The sequence below is a fragment of the Dendrobates tinctorius genome, unplaced genomic scaffold (assembly GCF_039654945.1).
Source record: "Dendrobates tinctorius isolate UK_male_01 unplaced genomic scaffold, ASM3965494v1 ptg000051l, whole genome shotgun sequence".
NCBI classification, from domain to species: domain Eukaryota; kingdom Metazoa; phylum Chordata; class Amphibia; order Anura; family Dendrobatidae; genus Dendrobates; species Dendrobates tinctorius.
The window spans coordinates 14,428,893-14,454,358 of record NW_027361719.1 but is presented as its reverse complement, the minus strand read 5'-3'; the positions used below and the strand labels follow the sequence as shown (position 1 = coordinate 14,454,358).

General features: G+C 45.2%; 1 protein-coding gene across 3 annotated transcripts in view; it reads left to right on the top strand.

Moving 5' to 3' along the window:
* KIF5A (kinesin family member 5A) overlaps window positions 1–25,466 on the top strand; it is a 176,249-nt gene that overhangs the window by 98,811 nt on the left and 51,972 nt on the right. For all 3 annotated transcript variants that reach the window (XM_073576816.1, XM_073576815.1, XM_073576817.1), the window contains exons 11-17: window positions 1,148–1,296; window positions 1,674–1,849; window positions 2,221–2,289; window positions 2,377–2,583; window positions 2,773–2,919; window positions 3,040–3,228; window positions 11,392–11,509. In XM_073576816.1, the coding sequence (XP_073432917.1) occupies window positions 1,148–1,296; window positions 1,674–1,849; window positions 2,221–2,289; window positions 2,377–2,583; window positions 2,773–2,919; window positions 3,040–3,228; window positions 11,392–11,509 (1,055 nt within the window). The remainder of the gene's footprint in view (window positions 1–1,147; window positions 1,297–1,673; window positions 1,850–2,220; window positions 2,290–2,376; window positions 2,584–2,772; window positions 2,920–3,039; window positions 3,229–11,391; window positions 11,510–25,466) is intronic.

Sequence of the window (25,466 nt, the reverse complement as noted above, 5' to 3'; positions counted from 1 at the left end):
AAAATAAACCCTCACCCAACCTAAGATCACAAAAAATGGAGCCGCTATAGTCTCGGAAAATGGTGCAAATCTTTTTTTTTTAGCAAACTTTTAAATTTTTTTCAACACTTAGATAAAAATGAACCTAGACATTTTTGGTGTCTATGAACTCGTAATGACCTGGAGAATCATAATGGCAGGTCAGTTTTAGCATATAGTGAACCTAGGAAAAAAGCCAAGAAAAAGTATTTGATTGCACTTTTTTTGCAATTTCACCACACTTTTAATTTTTTTCCCTTTTTCTAGTACACGACATGGTGAAACCAATGGTGTCGTTCAAAAGTACAACTCGTGCCGCAAAAATTAAGCCCTCACACTGCCATATTGACGGAAAAATAAAAAAGTTATGGCTCTGGGAAGAAGGGGAGCGAAAAATGAAATCGCAAAACCGAAAAAAGCTCCGGGGGTTAAGGGGTTAAATACGTACCGCTACTGGTGTTTCCGTCTGGTGATAGGCTTTGTTGGATTCATTCACTGTGCTGTAGTATGTGTTGGTTGCAGTTGTTGTGTGTGACTCCTCTTCTGCTTAGCGGACTGCTACTCTAGCGAACCTAGGTGCTGCTAAGGACATTCAAGGTAAGCCACTGATAACTGGGGGCGCTATTGTGTTACCTTAGGGTGCAGCGAGAGACCAGGTTCATAGAAAGTGCTTTTCCTAGTCTGAACAGGGACCTGTCATGTTAAGGTATTTGTCTTCCTGGTTTGTATGTTACCCGTGTGCTCTGAAAGTCATAACATTCTTTGGCTCGTTGGGGTTCACTGTTAGCCCCCCATCTGGCCAGCTTCAGTGTCACTGCACTCCTCTGATGCTGCAGAGACAAAGCCTCATACAGAAGCATTGGGAAAAGCACAGTACGGGCAAGTGGCACAATAATGTCGCTGGACTGAAGCTGTCAATCAAGTAGGAGTTCTCCTGTCCCCAACAAGCAGCAAACCAGTAGGTAGGAGAGAGGTGCACTCCTATTCAAGAAGGTGCAACAACCCCTTTAAGTGTCAAATTTATTTAGCCATTTAGCCAAGGTTATTCTCAATTTATTATGTCAACTGCAAATGTAAATTCATGTAAAATACAATATAAACAATGTAAATTTTGTCATCATGCCTGTAGAGCCAAGACAATCAAGAATACTGCATCAGTCAACCTCGAGCTGACAGCGGAGCAATGGAAGAAGAAGTACGAGAAGGAGAAGGAGAAGAACAAGACGATGAAGGAAACCATTCAAAAGCTGGAGGCTGAACTAGCCCGCTGGAGGAATGGTAAGAGGCGGTTCACTGTGCAAAGTAGTCATAGAGTAACATATAAAACCCAGTGTATTGGAAAAGGTCTGGTACCAGTACTTCCCAAACTGAGTGGTTCCTTGGCCGCAGAAACAGGAGAGGTGTCCGCTCGTGTATTCACTGGTGTGAGCTTTCCAAATACTGCAAAGTAATGGCACCTTATTGTATATGGAATTGCCCCGCAGGTAGCAGAGAGAGCCGGATGTGTGGCCACCTCTCTCTTGGTACTGAGGGACCCCAGGTCTGGAGTTTAGTGGTGGGACCCACATCTGTTAGACATTTGTGCCATATACTGTGGATATGTAAGTGTAGTTATTAGCTTGCATGCTAAAACAATGTGCTTCATTTTCCTTTAGGAGAGAATGTACCCGAGACGGAGCAGCTGAGTGATGGGGAGCAGACAATCCAGGAAACCTGTGATGAGACCCCAGTTAATGATGACAACTCCTCCATTGTGATCAGGATCTCAGAAGAAGAGAGGAGGAAGTATGAGGAGGAGATCCGTAAGATGTATAAGCAGCTGGATGACAAGGTAGGGAGTAATCACGGCTTACCTGTGCAGTTTTACTGGGGTGTAATAAGGAATAGTTTATGAAGTAAATTGAAAATTTTACTTTATTATCATATAAAGACTAAAGAGCGAAAGCTACATTTGACCAATCATATTCTGGGTAGCTCATTATGTAAGAAAATATGATCGACCAGTCAGGACTCCAAGTCATCTGCTAAACTCTGTATTATAAGGACGGTCTGATGGTTAAAATTTAGGACAGCTGCTGTGGAAGCTAGTAGAGGTCACATATGTAAAAACATTTATCATAAAATTGTATAAAAATTGCTCCAAAGACATTAAAGATGGCATTTTGGTGAAGGACGTTTATCCTGTGTTCTTTATATTTCTAGGATGATGAGATCAACCAGCAGAGTCAGTTAGTAGAAAAACTCAAGCAGCAAATGCTGGACCAAGACGAGGTAATATTAGGGAATTTGTCAATTTCATTTTCTCTACCAGTCTTTAGATCAGGACAAATATCTTGACCTCGACTTTTGTATCCACAGCTCTTAATATCTACTCGGGGAGACAATGACAAGGTGCAAATGGAACTCACTCGCTTACAGTCTGAGAATGACTGTGCCAAGGAAGAAGTAAAAGAAGTTCTGCAGGCTCTAGAAGAGTTAGCCGTCAACTATGACCAAAAATCCCAGGAAGTGGAGGACAAAACTTTGCAGAACAAGATCCTTGCTGATGAATTGTCCCAAAAAGTTGTAAGTATCCTCAGTTATCTGGCCACAAGGTGGCGCTATCCAATGACTGCTATTCTTACCTTGAACTTGGCTTGAGCTACTCTGTAAGTGTAGTTTAGTATATAATAGCCAAATAATGATTGATGAAGGTTAGTCATTTGATTTACAGTGGATTTTGATAATTGAGTATTTATTTTTTATCTCGTCAAGGCCACTCTTATTTCTCTGGAAACCGATCTCCATCGCCTGCAGGAGTTTAGCACTCATCAGCGCAAGAGAATCGCAGAAGTTCTCAATGGTCTAATGAAAGATCTGAGTGAATTCAGTGTCATTGTGGGCAATGGAGAGTTTAAGTTGGTGAGTAGTATCCTGATCTACAAAACATTCTTCAGAAGGCCATTTTAACCCCATTTCCACATTTTTAGTCCATGTTCTTCTTTATGAGTACACAGTCTTTAAAGCAAGTCTTCTCTTTAGCCTGTAGAGATAAGTGGCGCCATAGAGGAAGAATTTACTGTGGCACGTCTCTACATCAGTAAGATCAAATCTGAGGTGAAGTCAGTGGTGAAAAGATGCCGACAGCTGGAAAACCTGCAGGTCGAATGTCACCGTAAGATGGAGGTGACGGGACGAGAGCTGTCCTCCTGCCAACTGCTGATATCTCAGGTATTTCTCAGTCCGTGTCTTGCTTTTTTGCCGTCCATGATTTGATTTATGTCAGTATAGTATAATATTTCAAATATTTCCTTATTCCACCTTCTGCCTTTTCTGAAATGTCTGAGTCGGTAAATGTTAATTTTCGACATGAAGAGACAATTCTTTTCTCATAATTCTTATTTGTGCTCTATTTTTAGAATTGTATGAATTAATTGACAAATGGGTGTTACCACTTCCCCTTGTCAAAAAGGGGTGTATTTTTACACTGTCAACACTGATTGGACACCGTCAGACTATGTAGGGACATGACTCCACACTGGTAACACCCAGGAGGAATAACAGGATATGTTACCAAAACAGATATGTCTGGAGAGCAGGGCTGTGGAGTCGGTAAGCCAAACCTCCGACTCCAACTCAGACTCCTCAGTTTCCATGACTCCAACTCCGACTCCACCTCCGACTCCCTCATACCGGGGCTGTGGAGTTGGTAAGCCAAACCTCCGACTCCAACTCCTCAATTTCCATGACTCCGACTCCACCAAAATGGGCTCCGACTCCACGACTCCAATTCCACAGCCCTGCTGAAGAGCTGACTAGTCCTCTCTAAATGGAAAGTTTGTAGTTAACAGTTTACGGACTGCTCAATATCTTTAAATGTTTGGCTGGTCATCGTAGAGATGGCAGAGATGTTTTGTGAAGCTAATGGAGAGTAGTGCCGGTTGTCAGAGATAGCTGTTGTGAGTTCATTTTCCCCTTCACCATTGAGGTCTGATGAACTCCCTCTTCTGGTGAAGGAAGGTAGTGAGGCTGATTACCAAGCACCTGAGCAGGATGATGATGACTGGGTGACTGGAATTACTGACTGGATATAAGGCAGCCGATGCCCTTCTGCCTTGCTGGTGATCTTCCTGAGGGATTCTAGGAGACCAGTCTGATTCCTGCTCCTCAAAAGCTAAGTTTTTCTGCCCTGCTTTTTGCATTTGTGTTTTGGTTTTGTTTTGCCTTGTTTTTCTGGATTTCTACCATTCCCTGCTGGGGTGGGCTGAATTCCTTTTTGCTCTGTCTTCAGAAAATACCTGAGTACTGATATAGTCTTTTTGAAGCCTAGCGTCTTCAGGGCTTTTTTCCCTATCAGTCTGTTGGCTCTTGTTTTGATAGGGTTTTGGCGGATTGCAGACAGCAGCTTTTCTATCTTGTCCTATTTAGTTAGCTTGGGCCCCATCATTTGCTCAGCTTATCTTTCTATCTGTGTGAGTGTCTTTTCATCTTGCTTCACCGTCATTATATGTTGGGGGCTGCCTATTGCTTTGGGGTCTGCTCTGGGGCAGTTTAGATTTCCCTTTCTGTCTTTAGGCTATTTAGTTCTCCGGCTGTGATCGAGGGGTCTAGGGCACCGTAGGAACCCCCCACGGCTACTGCTAGTTGTTGTTGATAGGTTCAGGGGTCTGCAATCCGATAGCTGCCAACTTCTCTGGTTTTCTGGACTTAGCTAGTATTTCTGTTTTTGCCTCCTACGGTGACTCATTCATAACAGAATCACCAGCCATACCGCAGATCCTAGGGTACTCAATAGCAGGAAAGAATTGTAAAACAAAAAAAAAAAGTGTATATATTTTTTCCTCTATATCTCTGAGGCCGTAGGGGGAATTTTTTTTTCTCTCAATGGAAATAAAGCAATTGTCTGATCGTGTGGAGCTGCTCGCTGCGGAAGTGCGGGGAATTTCCGCCTACCTTGCTCATTCACATGCTGCTGAACCAAAGATCCCTACTCCTGATGTGTTTTTTGGGGATCGGTCTAAATTTTTTGAATTTCAAAAATAATTGTAAATTATTTTTTGCCTTGAAACCTAACTCATCAGGGAGCTCCGCGCAGCAGGTTAAAATGGTCATCTCTTTGCTGCGTGGTGATCCCCAGGATTGGGCGTTTTCTTTGAAACCAGATGATCCTATTTTGACTAATGTGAACGCATTTTTTCAAGCCTTGGGGTTGTTGTATGACGAACCTAATGCTGTTGATCAGGCTGAAAATACCCTGTTAGCATTGAGCCAGGGTTGAGATTCTGCAGAATTGCACTGTCAAAAATTCTGAAAGTGGGCGGTCCTTACTACCTGGAATGATAATGCCTTGGCAGCTCTCTTTCGGAAGGGTTTGTCAGAAGCCGTAAAAGATACTATGGTGGGATTTCCTGTTCCCTCTGGTCTTGACGATTCTATGTCATTAGCCATTCAGGTTGATCGGCGTTTACGTGAACGCAGGACTGCACGAGAGGTGTTGCCACCTGTTGAACAAGTGTCTGAACCTATGCAATGTGATAGAGTTTTGTCCAGGGAGCAACGTCAGGAGTTCAGAAGACGTAATAAGCTGTGTTTTTTTTGTGGAGATGCCTCGTATATTATTTCTGTCTGTCCTAAACGAGAGAAATGTTTTGCACACACGTTTTCTGTGGGTGGTGTTCAACCTAAGTTTCTTCTGGCAATTACTCTGATCTGCTCCGTGTCCACATTTTCCGCCAAGGCTTTTGTGGATTCGGGAGCAGCCCTGAACCTAATGGACCTGGATTTTGCTAAACGTTGTGGATTTCCGATGACACCTCTGCGGACGCCTATCCCTTTGAGGGGGATTGATGCTACTCCTTTGGCGAAAAATAAACCTCAGTTTTGGACCCAGGTGGTAATGCGGGTCGCCCCAGACCATCAAGAAAATTGCAGATTTTTGGTGTTGCATAATTTGCATGATACCATTGTTCTGGGGTTTCCCTGGTTATAAATTCATAATCCAGTTTTGGATTGGAAATCTGTGTCTGTGGTGAGTTGGGGTTGTCGGTGTGCCCTTAGTGAGGCTCCGGTTTTTTCCACCTCTCCTCAGTCGCATGATGTTCCTGACTATTTGGCAGACTTTTATGATGTATTTAGTGAGAATGAGTCTGCATCTTTGCCTCCTCATAGGAGTTATGACTGTGCAATTGAACTGAGCCTGGGGTGCAAATTCCCAAGGGTCGGCTCTTCAATTTATCTGTACCCGAGCACGAGGCTATGCGATCCTATATTAAGGAGGCGTTGGAGAAGGGTCATATTAGACCATCCTCTTCACCCTTAGGTGCCGGGTTTTTTTTCGTGGCCAAAAAGGATGGTTCATTAAGGCCTTGTATTGATTATCGTGCCCTCATCAAAATTACTATTAAATATCAGTATCCGTTACCCCTGATTTCGGATCTATTCTCCAGAGTTAAAGGTGCTTGCTGGTTTACCAAGCTTGACCTCAGGGGGGCATATAATCTTATCCGCATTAAGCATGGGGATGAATGGAAGACGGCGTTTAATACTCCGGAGGGACATTTTGAGTACCTGGTGATGCCTTTTGGGCTCACTAATGCCCCTTCTGTCTTCCAGTGCTTCATGAACGACATTTTCCGAGACTTTGTGGATAAATTTTTGATTATCTATCTGGATGATATTTTGATCTTCTCCAAGGATTGGGATTTTCATGTGGAACATGTTCGGACTGTGTTCCGGATCTTGAGGGAGAATTCCCTGTATGTCAAAGGATCAAAATGCCTTTTTGGGGTACAGAGGATTTCATTTTTGGGATTTATTTTGTCTCCGTCAACTATTGAAATGGACCCGGCCAAGGTACAGGCCATTTATGATTGGGTTCAGCCCACTTCTTTGAAGGCCCTCCAGAAGTTTTTGGGTTTTGCTAATTTTTATCGGAAATTTATAGCAAAATTTTCTAGTATTGCCAAGCCATTGACTGATCTGACTAAGAAGGGTGCTGATGTGTTGAATTGGTCTCCGGAGGCTGTTTCTTCCTTTCAGGAGCTGAAGCGAAGATTCACTTCTGCCCCGGTTTTGCTGCAACCTGATGTCTCACTCCCGTTCCAGGTAGAGGTGGACGCTTCTGAGATTGGTGCAGGAGCTGTTTTGTCCCAAAAGGATCCTGTAACATCTAAAATGAATCCCTGTGCTTTCTTTTCCCGAAAGTTCTCTCCATCTGAACGTAACTATGATGTGGGGAATCGGGAACTGTTAGCCATGAAATGGGCATTTGAGGAGTGGAGACATTGGTTGGAGGGAGCTAAACATCAAGTCGTGGTCCTCACTGACCACAAGAATTTGATTTACGTGGAGTCGCCCAAACGCTTGAACCCTAGACAGGCTAGGTGGGCCTTGTTTTTTACACGTTTTGATTTTGTGGTCTCTTTTCTTCCTGGCACTAAGAATGTCAAGGCTGACGCTCTCTCTAGGAGCTTCTTTGCTGATTCTCCTGTGGTGACCAAGCCTGCTACCATCTTAGGCGAAGGGGTTTTTCTTTCTTCCATCTCGCCCGATTTGAGACGTGCTCTGGAAGAGTTCCAGGAGGACAAACCTGAGCGTTGTCCCAGTGGAAAGTTGTATGTTCCTGACCAGTGGAAGAAGAGAGTGATGTCTGAAGTTCATTGCTCTGCATTGGCTGGTCATCCAGGTATTTTTGGTACTAGAGATCTGGGGAGTCGGTCTTTTTGGTGGCCCGCCTTGTCTCGTGATGTCAGGAATTTTGTGCAGTCCTGTGGGACTTGCTCCCGGTCTAAACCTTGTTCTCTCTCTAGTGGGTTGTTGATGCCTTTGCCGGTCCCCAGGAGGCCATGGACCCATATTTCAATGGATTTCATCTCTGATATGCCTGTCTCTCATAGAATGACTGTTATTTGGGTGATTTGTGATAGGTTCTCTAAGATGGTTCATCTTGTACCACTCCCTAAGTTGCCATCTTCCTCTGAGTTGGTGCCCCTGTTTTTGCAACAGGTGGTTCGCTTGCACGGGATTCCTGAGAACATTGTATCTGACAGAGGAGTTCAGTTTGTGTCTAGATTTTGGAGGACTTTCTGTTCCAAGCTGGGAATTCAGTTGTCCTTCTCCTCTGCTTTTCACCCTCAGACCAATGGGCAGACGGAGAGAACAAACCAGACCTTGGAGTCGTATTTGAGATGTTTTATTTCCGCTGATCAGGATGATTGGGTTTCATTTTTGCCCTTGGCCGAATTTGCTTTAAATAATAGAGCCAGTTCTGCCACTTTGATGTCACCTTTTTTTTGTAACTTTGGGTTTCATCCTCGATTTTCTTCAGGGCAGGTGGAGCCTTCTGCCTGCCCAGTTGTTGACACTGTGGTGGAGAGAATGCACCAGATATGGGACCAAGTGGTGGATAAGTTATCTCTCTCCCAGGAAAAGGCCCAGCGGTTTTCCAACCGACATAGGACCATTGGTCCCCAGTTTAAGGTTGGTGATATGGTTTGGTTATCATCAAAAAATATCGCTATGAAGGTGGCTTCTCCTAAGTTTAAGCCTAGATTTATTGGACCTTACAAGATTTTGGAGATTATTAATCCGGTCTCTTTTCGTTTGGCTCTTCCTGTCACATTTAAAATCCATAATGTGTTTCATAAGTCCTTGTTGAAGAGGTTTGTTGAACCAGTTGTTCCTGGGGTGGCACCTCCGGACCCTGTATTGGTTGAAGGTAACATGGAATATGAGGTAGAGAAGATACTGGATTCCCGTCTGGCTAGACGGAGACTCCAGTATTTGGTTAAGTGGAAGGGTTATGGTCAGGAGGATAATTCCTGGGTCTCTGCCTCTGATATTCATGCCAAAAGATTGGTGCGTGCCTTTCATGGGGCTCACCCTGATCGCCCTGGTGGCGTGGATGAGGGTTCGGTGACCCCTCCTCAAGGAGAAGGTACTGTTGTGAGTTCATTTTCCCCTTCACCATTGAGGTCTGATGAACTCCCTCTTCTGGTGAAGGAAGGTAGTGAGGCTGATTACCAAGCACCTGAGCAGGATGATGATGACTGGGTGACCGGAATTGCTGACTGGATATAAGGCAGCCGACGCCCTTCTGCCTTGCTGGTGATCTTCCTGAGGGATTCTAGGAGACCAGTCTGATTCCTGCTCCTCAAAAGCTAAGTTTTTCTGCCCTGCTTTTTGCATTTGTGTTTTGGTTTTGTTTTGCCTTGTTTTTCTGGATTTCTACCATTCCCTGCTGGGGTGGGCTGAATTCCTTTTTGCTCTGTCTTCAGAAAATACCTGAGTACTGATATAGTCTTTTTGAAGCCTAGCGTCTTCAGGGCTTTTTTCCCTATCAGTCTGTTGGCTCTTGTTTTGATAGGGTTTTGTGTTGTGAGTTCATTTTTCCCTTCACTGTTGAGGTCTGATGAACTCCCTCCTCTGGTGAAGGAAGGTAGTGAGGCTGATTACCAAACACCTGGGCAGCTAGATGATGACTGGGTGGCTGGAATTGAGGACTGGATATAAGGCAGTCGACGCCCTTCTGCCTTACTGGTGATCCTGCTGGATTCTTGGAGACCAGTCTGATTCCTGCATCTCAAAGCTAAGTTTTTCTGCTCTGCTTTGTACACTTCAGTTTTGTTTTTGTTTTGCCTTGTTTTTTGGGAGTTCTGCCATCCCCGGCCGGGGGTGAGCTGAATTCCATTTTTGTCTCTGATCTGTTGATCTTTTGCTCTGTCTTCAGAATATACCTGAGTGCTGATTTAGTCTTTTGAAGCCTAGCGTCTTCAGGGCCTGTTTTTCCTATCAGTCGGTTGGCACATTTTGGATAGGGTTTTTGCGGATGGCAGACAGCAGCTTTCCTATCCTGTCTATTTTAGTTAGCTTGGGCCCCATCATTTGCTCAACCTATCTTTCTATCTGTGTTAGTGTTTTCATCTTGCTTCACCGTCATTATATGTTGGGGGGCTGCCTATTGCTTTCGGGTCTGCTCTGGGCCAGTTTAGTTTTTCCCCTTTCTGTCTTTAGGCTATGTAGTTCTCCGGCTGTGATCGAGGGGTCTAGGGCACCGTAGGAACCCCCCACGGCTACTGCTAGTTGTTGTGGATAGGTTCAGGGGTCTGCAATCCGATAGCTGCCAACCTCTCTGGTTTTTCTGGACTTAGCTAGTATTTTGTTTTTTCCTCCTTCGGTGACTCATCATAACAGTTTTGGCGGATTGCAGACAGCAGCTTTTCTATCCTGTCCTATTTAGTTAGCTTGGGCCCCATCATTTTCTCAGCCTATCTTTCTATCTGTGTGAGTGTCTTTTCATCTTGCTTCACCGTCATTATATGTTGGGGGCTGCCTATTGCTTTGGGGTCTGCTCTGGGGCAGTTTAGATTTCCCTTTCTGTCTTTAGGCTATTTAGTTCTCCGGCTGTGATCGAGGGGTCTAGGGCACCGTAGGAACCCCCCACGGCTACTGCTAGTTGTTGTTGATAGGTTCAGGGGTCTGCAATCCGATAGCTGCCAACTTCTCTGGTTTTCTGGACTTAGCTAGTATTTCTGTTTTTGCCTCCTACGGTGACTCATTCATAACAGATAGCTGTCCTTCCAATAAAGAAAGCAGAGTTGGTTTGTTACTGCCTCTGCCTTCCCATCCTGACCTTTGAATCAGAGCTGGGTAGTGGCAGATAGCTACAGAGATAATGAGAGATAATATATCTGCCACATTTAAAGGGAAATCATCAATAAAAACAAAAAATAAAATGTGTCCTAAAAGTCTGTCTGCATAAATATCGTATATACATTTCAAATGCATACAAAAAATGACTACAAAGAAAAATAAATCAGGTCACTAAATGTAAAAATGTTTCTTCTATAATATGGTAATACCTTTATGGGTTGTTTGGGACTAAACAATTGATGACATATCTGTGGGATAGGCTATCAAAATTAGCTCAATGAGGGTCTTTCACCGATGAGCTTAAATGTGCTCCCGGAGCGGCTGGGTGAAAGCAATGTATGGGGTGGAACATAGTAGCCCCATTAGATAGGTCATAAATTGTCTAGTCCTACAAAACTCATTTTAGTTGTCAGGAGTGATGAGTGAACATGCTCAGATGAGATGTTATCCGAGCATGCCTATATGCTAACCGGGTTTCTTCAGCATGTCTAGCAGCTGTTTGAGAGCCGCAACACATGCAGAGATTGTTTGCCAATCCCTGCGTGTGTTGCTGCTGTCGCACAGCCGCGAGACATGCTGAAGCGGGGACTTGAACATATTCTTCAAGTCACTTGGTTGGCACAGGAGCATGATTGGATAACAGCTATCCGAGCATGTTCGCTCGTCACTAGTTGTCAGTCTTGAGATGTTCTCAGAGGGTTTTTGATCATTTCCATGTTAAGTTCTTTCTCTATTCTTTTGCAGCATGAGGCCAAGATCAGGTCTCTGACTGAATACATGCACAGCGTAGAGCTGAAGAAACGTCAGCTGGAAGAGTCATACGATACCCTGAGTGAAGAACTGGCAAAGATGCAGGCTCAAGGTAGCAGCCAGTCATCCTTCTCCATGATCATATGCTTTGGAGCATGCAAGCAATTAGATACAATCGCACATACCGATATACAGTATGTATTTGCCCACACGTTACAATAGTCATTAAACCAGTGTATAATTCCTGGTACCAGCACACTCCAGGACATTCTACATGGGAAGAGTGATGTGACAAGAAGCCTTTAATATCTCAAACTTTCCAGTAAATATAAAAGTAATCATAAACCATTTACCAGCGGCATGAAATTAAATAATTAATACTGAAAGTTGTTAAACTTTGGAAATCATTTCCATGTAATACAACAGTGTTCAAAATAATAGCAGTCCAATATGACTGACCAGATTAATCGCTGGTTTTGGTATAAATTATATTACATGTCAGACAATTTAGGCCTGTTTCACACTTCCGTTTTTGGCCATCAGTCAAAATCCGCCGTATTTGCAAAAAACGGATCCGCCAGTTTTTTTTGGCGGATCCGTTTTTTTCCCCATTGATTTGCATTACCGGCGGATCTTGACGGATGGCCATCCGTTGGATCCGGTTTTTTGCGGATCCGTAAATTTTTTGGCGACCGCCGAGATGCCTGGACGGACTATGTAACGTTTTTTGTGCTGCAGGATCTGCATTTTTATAGTGCGCATTCCTGGAGGAATGAAGTCTGGCGCAAATGTAACCCTGAAATCATTTCTGGCGGACAGAAAAATTCTCTCTCTCTCTCTCTCTCTGGCAGCGGTTCCTTTAAAATTCTTCATTTGGTGGATCCGTCAAAAAAACGGTCCGGTGGCATCCGTTCACATCAATTAACAACGGATCCGCTTTCCGCCATTTTGGCGGGTTTTAACCGACACAAAAAAATGATGTGTGAAACAGGCCTTATCAGTTGGTGCAGCAGATTCTAAGAAAACCACCAGACTCCACATTCATGGTCGGCAGTTTTTTGAGTCTGTGTATTAGCATAATTAATTGGGGTGGGGTGTTCAAAATAAGTGTGAAGTTCAGTTAGTGAGGTCAATCATTCTATGAACAAACAGGCGTGAATCAGGTGGCCCTTATTTAAGGATGAAGCCAGGACATGTTGTACATTTATGTGCACAGTGTTTGTATTGTTTGTGTATAGTTAGTGCACAGTGTGTATATAGTGTGCGCAGTTTGTGTACAGTCTATGCAGTGTGTGTATAGTCTGCACAGCGTGTGTATAGTTTGTGCAGTTTGTATATAGTCTATGCAGTGTGTGTATAGTCAGTGCACAGTGTGTATATAGTCTGTGCATAGTTTGTATATAGTCTAGCAGTGTGTGTATAGTCAGTGCACAGTGTGTATATACTCTGTGCAGTTTGTGTATAGTGTATGCAGTGTGTGTATTGTCAGTGCATAGTGTGTATATAGTCTGTGCATAGTTTGTGTATAGTCTATGCAGTGTGTGTATAGTCAGTGCACAGTGTGTATATAGTCTGTGCAGTTTGTGTATAGTGTATGCAGTGTGTGTATTGTCAGTGCACAGTGTGTATATAGTATGTGCACAGTTTGTGTATAGTGTATGCAGTTTGTGTATTGTCAGTGCACAGTGTGTATATAGTATGTGCACAGTTTGTGTATAGTCTAGCAGTGTGTATATAGTCAGTGCACAGTGTTTATATAGTGTGCGCAGTTTGTGTATAATCCATGCAGTGTGTGTATAGTATGTGCACAGTTTGTGTATAGTCTATGCAGTGTGTGTATAGTCGGTGCACAGTTTGTGTATAGTCTATGCAGTATGTGTATAGTCAGTGCACAGTGTGTATATAGTCTGTGCAGTTTATTTATAGTCTATGCAGTGTGTGTATAGTTGTCACGTGCCCCGTCCTGTGTGACACGGCCAGCAGGCCGGTAACTAATACAACAAGACACAGGCGATAGGGAAACATTTACAACGGTGGGCCCTGTGATAGGGAACGGGGGATGTGGAGACCTCCTGCACTCCACTGAGTCAGTGTCCCTAACACTCCGAACTGTTACGAATGAGTCACCGTAGGAGGCAAAAACAGAAATACTAGCTAAGTCCAGAAAACCAGAGAAGTTGGCAGCTATCAGATTACAGACCCCTGAACCTATCAACAACAACTAGCAGTAGCCGTGGGGGGTTCCTACAGTGCCCTAGACCCCTCGATCACAGCCGGAGAACTACATAGCCTAAAGACAGAAAGGGAAATCTAAACTGCCCCAGAGCAGACCCCAAAGCAATAGGCAGCCCCCAACATATAATGACGGAGAAGCAAGATGAAAAAAACACTCATACAGATAGAAAGATAGGCTGAGCAGACGATGGGGCCCAAGCTAACTACATAGGACAGGATAGAAAAGCTGCTGTCTGCAATCCGCCAAAACCCTATCAAAACAAGGGCCAACAGCTGATAGGGAAAAAAGCCCTGAAGACGCTAGGCTTCAAAAAGACTATATCAGTACTCAGGTATTTTCTGAAGACAGAGCAAAAAGGAATTCAGCACACCCCAGCAGGGAATGGCAGAAATCCAGAAAAACAAGGAAAAAACAAAACCAAAACACAAATACAAATACAAAAAACAGAGCAGAAAACTTAGCTTTTGAGGAGCAGGAATCAGACTGGTCTCCTAGAATCCCTCAGGGAGATCACCAGCAAGGCAGAAGGGCGTCGGCTGCCTTATATTCAGTCAGCAATTCCCGTCACCCAGTCATCATCATCCTGCCCAGATGCTTGGTAATCAGCCTCACTACCTTCCTTCACCAGAAGAGGGAGTTCATCAGACCTCAATGGTGAAGGGGAAAATGAACTCACAACAGTACCTCCCCCTTGAGGAGGTGTCACCGAACCCTCATCCACGCCACCAGGGCGATCAGGGTGAGCCCGATGAAAGGCACGCACCAATCTTTTGGCATGAATATCAGAGGCAGAGACCCAGGAATTATCCTCCTGACCATAACCCTTCCACTTAATGTCATGATCTGAATTTGATCTGACAGTTTTAAATTGCACAGGGTGAACTTTTCTTACTTCGGCAAGTGCCAAGTGACTTGACTGTCCCTGGTGGTGGTTAGTGGTATCGCACTTTAGGTTTAATGTGCACGTAATTATGAATCAGGTGTGGGGCTCTATAAGTGAGTCTCAGGGTGTGCAATCACTGCTGGTGATATTGATTGAGTCATTCTGAGTTTGTGAAGCCTGGGTGAACATGGAGCTGAAGAGGAGTCCTGCGCAGTCAGCTAGAGGAGACGAGTGGCAGCTAATGGTGTCTGCAGGAATTGCTGGCATGGCGTGGAGGAGTCGCAGTTTATGGTGTCGGCGGGAAGTGCGTGCATGGCTTTGTGGAGTGGCGACTATGGAGAGAGTTGCACTCGGCATGCTCGACTTGGTGGCCGAGAGCTGGACTCAATCATGCTTAGAATTTTGGCAGAGGCTGACTCATCCTTGGGACTTTGTTATTGGACTGCTGCAACTGGAGATGGACTCTGCTCCAAGGCTGCACTATGGTGTAGGATCCAGGATGGTGATGGATCCGGGTGGAGGAGAAGATGCACGCAGGTGGTGGGGCTCTGTTGCAGGAGCATAAGCACAGAGCCTAAAGCTAAGTGGTGTTTCCCCTGTATTGTCTTCTTTCCTCATGTGTGTTGTTAGTGCAGTGGTGGGATTAGTCTCCGCACCGACCAATTCCCTAGTGAGGGTTTAGGGTCAGGGCGAGCAAGGGTTTAAGGTTCGCGTGCGGCGACAGGTGCGGAGCCTGTATAGGGAACGTAAGGAGTGCAGGGACACTGGCTCAGGGGAGCTCAGGAGGTCTCCACTCCCCTATTCCCTATCGCAGGGCCCACCATTGTTAATGTTTCCCAGGTTCCCCCTTATTATTTAAATTCGCCGTACTGGAGGTGGGGTTTCCAGAATTTATATTAACGTGTAATACCTAAATTCGCAGGGTGGAGGCGGTGTATCCATCTGCACGTATTATTATTTAAATTCGCCACTGGAGGCGCTGTATCCAGGGTCACGTGTGTTATGGGTCCACCTTGCGGTATCATCTGCGTCCTGACACACGTGACCATGACATTATCACCAGCCCTACAGTTTTGTTTTTTTTTCTGGTGAGCTTTTGGCCATGTGGAGTCCTGTGAGCAATTGTCAGGGTCTAGGGCTTTGACCATGTGGAGACCTGTGAGTAATTGTCAGGGTCTGGGGCCTTTGGCCATGTGGTGACCTGTGAGCAGTTGCTGCTAGGCTTCACTGAGGTGACTGGGAGCGGCATGGTGTGTTTAAGCTGCTGCAGCAGCAGTTATCTGAGTCTGGGGCCTCTGCTGAAAAAAAAAAAAAAAAAAAAAATGGCGGCTGTGATCTGGCTAAAAGCCCCTGGAGTCGCTGCTGGGGAGCGGGACTTGCTCATGCACGCGGGCGTACCCAGGCAGGTGCGAGGAATGGTGCCCCACGGAGCTGCTTGGTGTTCCCCGAGGTGAAGGGGTGCGTTCCAGTGATGAGCAGACTGGTGTAGAGTCCGCGGGGCTCACGCCAAATCTTTAATGCCGCCCCCTCCTGGTCGTGTGGAGGTGACCAGCGAGTTGATGTTCCTCCATATCCGGTCCCCTCTCCTCTCGGTGTGAGCAGCAGGTGTGCTGGGGGGGATTAGGGACAAATCTCAACCCTCGCCATTAACCAACCCTGGGAGGCGTAGACCTCATGGTAAAGAGGGTTGGAGGGTGGTGTCCCGTGGTGAATGGCAGGGGTGTGAGTGTGGTGACACAGGGGGACGCCTCTGCTGTCTAGTTCAGAATGAGTTCACCAATTGTGACAAACAAATGTGTGCTATGAACGTTCAGGTCCGGACCTGTGTGTGAACGAGCGTGTATGGGTGCCACCAAAAAACATCTTGTGGAAGTGTGTTGTGGAGCCTGATCAGCTCATAACAAACATACACATACATAAACTCGTTCCCCAGGTCGGCGCTGTGGAGATGAGTGGTGCCTCCAAAATGAACTTTAATGCCAATACCAGCGGTGTGTTTGTCATAAACCTGAATTCAGGTAGTGGTGGAGTGAACTCAGGATCTGGGCGTCCCCGCTGTAGGTGTTTCCCTAATGAGGGGTGGTCTTGAGGGTCCAGAGGCCCCTCATTAAGGAGGGGGTACTGTCATGATCTGAATTTGATCTGACAGTTTTAAATTGCACAGGGTGAACTTTTCTTACTTCGGCAAGTGCCAAGTGACTTGACTGTCCCCGGTGGTTAGTGGTATCGCACTTTAGGTTTAATGTGCACGTAATTATGAATCAGGTGTGGGGCTCTATAAGTGAGTCTCAGGGTGTGCAATCACTGCTGGTGATATTGATTGATTGATTCTGAGTTTGTGAAGCCTGGGTGAACATGGAGCTGAAGAGGAGTCCTGCGCAGTCAGCTAGAGGAGACGAGTGGCAGCTAATGGTGTCTGCAGGAATTGCTGGCATGGCGTGGAGGAGTCGCAGTTTATGGTGTCGGCGGGAAGTGCGTGCATGGCTTTGTGGAGTGGCGACTATGGAGAGAGTTGCACTCGGCATGCTCGACTTGGTGGCCGAGAGCTGGACTCAATCATGCTTAGAATTTTGGCAGAGGCTGACTCATCCTTGGTACTTTGTTATTGGACTGCTGCAACTGGAGATGGACTCTGCTCCAAGGCTGCACTATGGTGTAGGATCCAGGATGGTGATGGATCCGGGTGGAGGAGAAGATGCACGCAGGTGGTGGGGCTCTGTTGCAGGAGCATAAGCACAGAGCCTAAAGCTAAGTGGTGTTTCCCCTGTATTGTCTTCTTTCCTCATGTGTGTTGGTTGTTAGTGCAGTGGTGGGATTAGTCTCCGCACCGACCAATTCCCTAGTGAGGGTTTAGGGTCAGGGCGAGCAAGGGTTTAAGGTTCGCTTGCGGCGACAGGTGCGGAGCCTGTATAGGGAACGTAAGGAGTGCAGGGTCACTGGCTCAGGGGAGCTTAGGAGGTCTCCATGTCCCCATTCCCTATCGCAGGGCCCACCATTGTTAATGTTTCCCAGGTTCCCCTTATTATTTAAATTCGCCACTGGAGGCGCTGTATCCAGGGTCACGTGTGTTATGGGTCCGCCTTGCGGTATCATCTGCGTCCAGACACACGTGACCATGACACTTAACCAAATACTGGAGTCTCCGTCTAGCCAGACGGGAATCCAGTATCTTCTCTACCTCATATTCCATGTTACCTTCAACCAATACAGGGTCCGGAGGTGCCACCCCAGGAACTACTGGTTCAACAAACCTCTTCAACAAGGACTTATGAAACACATTATGGATTTTAAATGTGACAGGAAGAGCCAAACGAAAAAAGAGACCGGATTAATAATCTCCAAAATCTTGGCTTAAACTTAGGAGAAGCCACCTTCATAGTGATATTTTTTGATGATAACCAAACCATATCACCAACCTTAAACTGGGGACCAATGGTCCTATGTCGGTTGGAAAACCGCTGGGCCTTTTCATGGGAGAGGGATAACTTATCCACCACTTGGTCCCAGATCTGGTGCATTCTCTCCACCTCAGTGTCAACACCTGGGCAGGCAGAAGGCTCCACCTGCCCTGAAGAAAATCGAGGATGAAACCCAAAGTTACAAAAAAAAAGGTGACATCAAAGTGGCAGAACTAGCTCTATTATTTAAAGCAAATTCGGCCAAGGGCAAAAATGAAACCCAATCATCCTGATCAGCGGAAATAAAACATCTCAAATACGACTCCAAGGTCTGGTTTGTTCTCTCCGTCTGCCCATTGGTCTGAGGGTGAAAAGCAGAGGAGAAGGACAACTGAATTCCCAGCTTGGAACAGAAAGTCCTCCAAAATCTAGACACAAACTGAACTCCTCTGTCAGATACAATGTTCTCAGGAATCCCGTGCAAGCGAACCACCTGTTGCAAAAACAGGGGCACCAACTCAGAGGAAGATGGCAACTTAGGGAGTGGTACAAGATGAACCATCTTAGAGAACCTATCACAAATCACCCAAATAACAGTCATTCTCTGAGAGACAGGCATATCAGAGATGAAATCCATTGAAATATGGGTCCATGGCCTCCTAGGGACCGGCAAAGGCATCAACAACCCACTAGAGCGAGAACAAGGTTTAGACCGGGAGCAAGTCCCACAGGACTGCACAAAATTCCTGACATCATGAGACAAGGCGGGCCACCAAAAAGACCGACTCACCAGATCTCTAGTACCAAAAATACCTGGATGACCAGCCAATGCAGAGCAATGAACTTCAGACATCACTCTCTTCTTCCACTGGTCATGAACATACAACTTCCCACTGGGACAACGCTCAGGTTTGTCCTCCTGGAACTCTTACAGGGTACGTCTCAAATCGGGCGAGATGGCAGAAAGAACTACCCCTTCGCCTAAGATGGTAGCAGGCTTGGTCACCACAGGAGAATCAGCAAAGAAGCTCCTAGAGAGCGCGTCAGCCTTGACATTCTTAGTGCCAGGAAGAAAAGAGACCACAAAATCAAAACGTGTAAAAAACAAGGCCCACCTAGCCTGTCTAGGGTTCAAGCGTTTGGCCGACTCCAGGTAAATCAAATTCTTGTGGTCAGTGAGGACCACGACTTGATGTTTAGCTCCCTCCAACCAATGTCTCCACTCCTCAAATGCCGATTTCATGGCTAACAGTTCCCGTTCTCCACATCATAGTTACGTTCAGATGGAGAGAGCTTTCGGGAAAAGAAAGCACAGGGATTCATTTTAGATGTTACAGGATCCTTTTGGGACAAAACAGCTCCTGCACCAATCTCAGAAGCGTCCACCTCTACCTGGAACGGGAGTGAGACATCAGGTTGCCGCAAAACCGGGGCAGAAGTGAATCTTTGCTTCAGCTCCTGAAAGGAAGAAACAGCCTCCGGAGACCAATTCAACACATCAGCACCCTTCTTAGTCAGATCAGTCAATTGTTTGGAATACTAGAAAATTTTGCTATAAATTTCCGATAAAAATTAGCAAAACCCAAAAACTTCTGGAGGGCCTTCAAAGAAGTGGGCTGAACCCAATCATAAATGGCCTGTACCTTGGCCGGGTCCATTTCAATAGTTGACGGAGACAAAATAAATCCCAAAAAAGAAATCCTCTGTACCCCAAAAAGGCATTTCGATCCTTTGACATACAGGGAATTCTCCCTCAAGATCCGGAACACAGTCCGAACATGTTCCACATGAGAATCCCAATCCTTGGAGAAGATCAAAATATCATCCAGATAGATAATCAAAAATGTATCCACAAAGTCTCGGAAAATATCGTTCATGAAGCACTGGAAGACAGAAGGGGCATTAGTGAGCCCAAAAGGCATCACCAGGTACTCAAAATGTCCCTCCGGAGTATTAAACGTCGTCCTCCATTCATCCCCATGCTTAATGCGGATAAGATTATACGCCCCCCTGAGGTCAAGCTTGGTAAACCAGCAAGCACCTTTAACTCTGGAGAATAGATCCGAAATCAGGGGTAACGGATACTGATATTTAATAGTAATTTTGTTGAGGGCACGATAATCAATACAAGGCCTTAATGAACCATCCTTTTTGGCCACGAAAAACAACCCATCACCTAAGGGTGAAGAGGATGGTCTAATATGACCCTTCTCCAACGCCTCCTTAATATAGGATCGCATAGCCTCGTGCTCGGGTACAGATAAATTGAAGAGCCGACCCTTGGGAAATTTGCACCCCGGGCTCAGTTCAATTGCACAGTCATAACTCCTATGAGGAGGCAAAGACGCAGACTCATTCTCACTAAATACATCATAAAAATCCGCCAAATAGTCAGGAACATCATGCGACTGAGGTGAGGTGGAAAAAACCGGAGCCTCACTAAGGGCACACCGACAACCCCAACTCACCACAGACACAGATTTCCAATCCAAAACTGGATTATGAATTTGCAACCAGGGAAACCCCAGAACAATGATATCATGCAAGTTATGCAACACCAAAAATCTGCAATTTTCTTGATGGTCTGGGGCGACCCGCATTACCACTTGGGTCCAAAACTGAGGTTTATTTTTCGCCAAAGGAGTAGCATCAATCCCCCTCAAAGGGATAGGCGTCCACAGAGGTGTCATCGGAAATCCACAACGTTTAGCAAAATCCAAGTCCATTAGGCTTAGGGCTGCTCCCGAATCCACAATAGCCTTGGCGAAAAATGTGGACAGGGAGCAGATCAGAATAATTGCCAGAAGAAACTTAGGTTGAACACCACCCACAGAAAACGTGTGTGCCAAACGTTTCTCTCGTTTAGGACAGACAGAAATAATATGCGAGGCATCTCCACAAAAAATCACAGCTTATTACGCCTTCTGAACTCCTGACGTTGCTCCCTGGACAAAACTCTATCACATTACATAGGTTTAGACACTTGTTCAACAGGTGGCAACACCTCTCGTGCAGTCCTGCGTTCACGTAAACGCCGATCAACCTGAATGGCTAATGACATAGAATCGTCAAGACCAGAGGGAACAGGAAATCCCACCATAGTATATTTTACGGCTTCTGACAAACCCTTCCGAAAGAGAGCTGCCAAGGCATTATCATTCCAGGTAGTAAGGACCGCCCACTTTCGGAATTTTTGACAGTACAATTCTGCAAAATCTCAACCCTGGCTCAATGCCAACAGGGTCTTTTCAGCCTGATCAATAGCATTAGGTTCGTCATACAACAACCCTAAGGCTTGAAAAAATGCGTTCACATTAGTCAGAATAGGATCATCTGGTTTCAAAGAAAATGCCCAATCCTGGGGATCGCCACGCAGCAAAGAGGTGACAATTTTAACCTGCTGCGCGGAGCTCCCTGACGAGTTAGGCTTCAAGGCAAAAAATAATTTACAATTATTTTTGAAATTCAAAAATTTAGACCGGTCCCCAAAAAACACATCAGGAGTAGGGATCTTTGGTTCAGTAGCATGTGAATGAGCAAGGTAGGCGGAAATTCCCCGCACTTCCGCAGCGAGCTGCTCCACACGATCAGACAATTGCTTTATCTCCATTGAGAGAAAAAAAAATTCCCCCTACGGCCTCAGAGATATAGAGGAAAAAATATACACACTTTTTTTTTTTTTTTACACAATTCTTTCCTGCTATTGAGTACCCTAGGATCTGCGGTATGGCTGGTGATTCTGTTATGAATGAGTCACCGTAGGAGGCAAAAACAGAAATACTAGCTAAGTCCAGAAAACCAGAGAAGTTGGCAGTTATCGGATTACAGACCCCTGAACCTATCAACAACAACTAGCAGTAGCCGTGGGGGGTTCCTACGGTGCCCTAGACCCCTCGATCACAGCCGGAGAACTACATAGCCTAAAGACAGAAAGAGAAATCTAAACTGCCCCAGAGCAGACCCCAAAGCAATAGGCAGCCCCCAACATATAATGACGGAGAAGCAAGATGAAAAAAACACTCACACAGATAGAAAGATAGGCTGAGCAAACGATGGGGCCCAAGCTAACTACATAGGACAGGATAGAAAAGCTGCTGTCTGTAATCCGCCAAAACCCTATCAAAACAAGGGCCAACAGCTGATAGGGAAAAAAGCCCTGAAGACGCTAGGCTTCAAAAAGACTATATCAGTACTCGGGTATTTTCTGAAGACAGAGCAAAAAGGAATTCAGCACACCCCAGCAGGGAATGGCAGAAATCCAGAAAAACAAGGAAGAAACAAAACCAAATCACAAATACAAAAAACAGAGCGTAAAACTTAGCTTTTGAGGAGCAGGAATCAGACTGGTCTCCTAGAATCCCTCAGAGAGATCACCAGCAAGGCAGAAGGGCGTCGGCTGCCTTATATCCAGTCAGCAATTCCCGTCACCCAGTCATCATCATCCTGCCCAGATGCTTGGTAATCAGCCTCACTACCTTCCTTCACCAGAAGAGGGAGTTCATCAGACCTCAATGGTGAAGGGGAAAATGAACTCACAACACCGAACGTTCCCTATACAGGCTCCTCACCTGTCGCCGATCAGGATACCTGTCACCCTAGCACACCCTACACCTATTCCTTACTAGGGAGCTGGGTGGTGCAGGCACTGTCCCCACCGCTGTACTTACACCAACATGAGGAAAAGTGACAAACAGGGAAACACTTAGCTTTGCTCTGATGCACTTGCTCCAGGCAACAGAGTCCAACACCTGAGTGCATCTTCCTCCCACCGTGTCCAACACCTGGGTGCAGCTGTCCAGCAACGGAGTCCAGCACCTGAGTGCAGCTGTCCAGCAACGGAGTCCAACACCTGAGTGCAGCTTCCAGCAAAAGAGTCCAGCAACTGAGTGGAGCTCTACACCATAGCTGCCACTCCACCAAGCTTTGCAAGAATTCTTCACTGACACCATAGCTGCCACTCCACCATGCTTTACACGAAGTCCTCGCTGACACCATAGCTGCCACTCAAGGACTCTGACTGAGCTGTCCTGGACTCTCCTCAGCTCCTTCCTTCACCCAGCATGGTTGGAAAAGACCAACAATATCACCAACGAGAGTGAGCACAACTGACACACCTTTATTGAGTAAACACACCCGTTAGTGATTCCCGTGCAATTACACTAACCACCACCGGGGGCAAAACTATCTCTAAAAACATCAGTGCAATGACCATACTGGCCACCGGGGGCAAAACTATCTCTAAGCACAAAGCTTAGAGAGAGGAAAAAAAAAAGTTACCAGAGCTCTTATCTGACATGATCCCGCATGGATCATGACAATAGTCAGTGCACAGTGTGTATATAATGTGCACAGTTTGTGTATAGTCTATGTAGTGTGTGTATAGTCAGGGCACAGTGTGTATATAGTGTGCGCAGTTTGTGTATAGTCTATGTAGTGTGTATATAGTGTGCGCAGTTTGTGTATAGTCTATGTAGTGTGTGTATTGTCAGTGCACACTGTATATAGTATGTGCAGTTTGTGTATAGTCTATGCAGTGTGTGTATAGTCAGTGCACAGTGTGTATATAGTCTGCGCAGTTTGTGTATAGTCTATCTAGTGTGTGTATAGTCAGTGCACAGTGTGTATATAGTCTGTGCACAGTTTGTGTATAGTATATGCAATGTGTGTATAGTCTGTGCAGTTTATTTGTAGTCTATGCAGTGTGTGTATAGTCAGTGCAGTGTGTATATAGTCTGTGCAGTTTGTGTATAGTCTATGCAGAGTGTGTATAGTCAGTGCACAGTGTGTATATAGTCTGTGCAGTTTATGTATAGTCTATGCAGTGTGTGTATAGTCAGTGCACAGTGTGTATATAGTCTGTGCAGTTTATGTATAGTCTATGCAGTGTGTGTATTGTCAGTGCACAGTGTGTATATAGTCTGTGCACAGTTTGTGTATAGTCTATGCACTGTGTGTATAGTCAGTGCACAGTGTGTATATAGTCTGTGCAGTTTGTGTATAGTGTATGCAGTGTGTGTATTGTCAGTGCACAGTGTGTATATGGTATGTGCACAGTTTGTGTATAGTCTATGCAGTGTGTGTATTGTCAGTGCACAGTGTGTATATAGTGTGCGCAGTTTGTGTATAGTCTGTGTAGTGTGTGTATAGTCATTGCACAGTGTGTATATAGTCTGTGCACAGTTTGTGTATAGTCTATGCAGAGTGTGTATAGTCAGTGCACAGTGTGTATGTAGTCTTTGCAGTTTATGTATAGTGTATGCAGTGTGTGTATTGTCAGTGCGCAGTGTGTATATAGTCTGTGCACAGTTTGTGTATAGTGTATGCAGTGTGTGTATTGTCAGTGCGCAGTGTGTATATAGTCTGTGCACAGTTTGTGTATAGTGTATGCAGTGTGTGTATTGTCAGTGCGCAGTGTGTATATAGTCTGTGCACAGTTTGTGTATAGTGTATGCAGTGTGTGTATAGTCAGTGCACAGTGTGTATATAGTATGCGCAGTTTGTGTATAGTCTATGCATAGTGTGTATAGTCGGTGCACAGTGTGTATATAGTATGCGCAGTTTATGTATAGTGTATGCAGTGTGTGTATAGTCTGTGCACAGTTTATGTATAGTGTATGCAGTGTGTGTATAGTCTGTGCACAGTTCATGTATAGTGTATGCAGTGTGTATATAGTATGTGCACAGTTTGTGTATAGTCTATGCAGTGTGTGTATAGTCGGTGCACAGTGTGTATATAGTATGCGCAGTTTATGTATAGTGTATGCAGTGTGTGTATAGTCAGTGCACAGTGTGTATATAGTATGCGCAGTTTGTGTAAAGTCTATGCAGAGTGTGTATAGTCGGTGCACAGTGTGTGTATAGTCAGTGCACAGTTTATGTATAGTGTATGCAGTGTGTGTATAGTCAGTGCACAGTGTGTATATAGTCTGTGCACAGTTTATGTATAGTGTATGCAGTGTATGTTTAGTCAGTGCACAGTGTGTATATAGTATGCGCAGTTTGTGTGTAGTCTATGCAGTGTGTGTATAGTCAGTGCACAGTGTGTATATAGTGTGCGCAGTTTGTGTATAGTCTGTGTAGTGTGTGTATAGTCAGTGCACAGTGTGTGTATAGTCAGTGCACAGTGTATATAGTCTGTGCACAGTTTGTGTATAGTCTATGCAGAGTGTGTATAGCCAGTGCACAGTGTGTATATAGTCTGTGCAGTTTATGTATAGTGTATGCAGTGTGTGTATTATCAGTGCGCAGTGTGTATATAGTCTGTGCACAGTTTGTGTATAGTTTATGCAGTGTGTGTATTGTCAGTGCGCAGTGTGTATATAGTCTGTGCAGTTTGTGTATAGTGTATGCAGTGTGTGTATTGTCAGTGCACAGTGTGTATATGGTATGTGCACAGTTTGTGTATAGTCTATGCAGTGTGTGTATTGTCAGTGCACAGTGTGTATATAGGGTGCGCAGTTTGTGTATAGTCTGTGTAGTGTGTGTATAGTCAGTGCACAGTGTGTATATAGTCTGTGCACAGTTTGTGTATAGTCTATGCAGAGTGTGTATA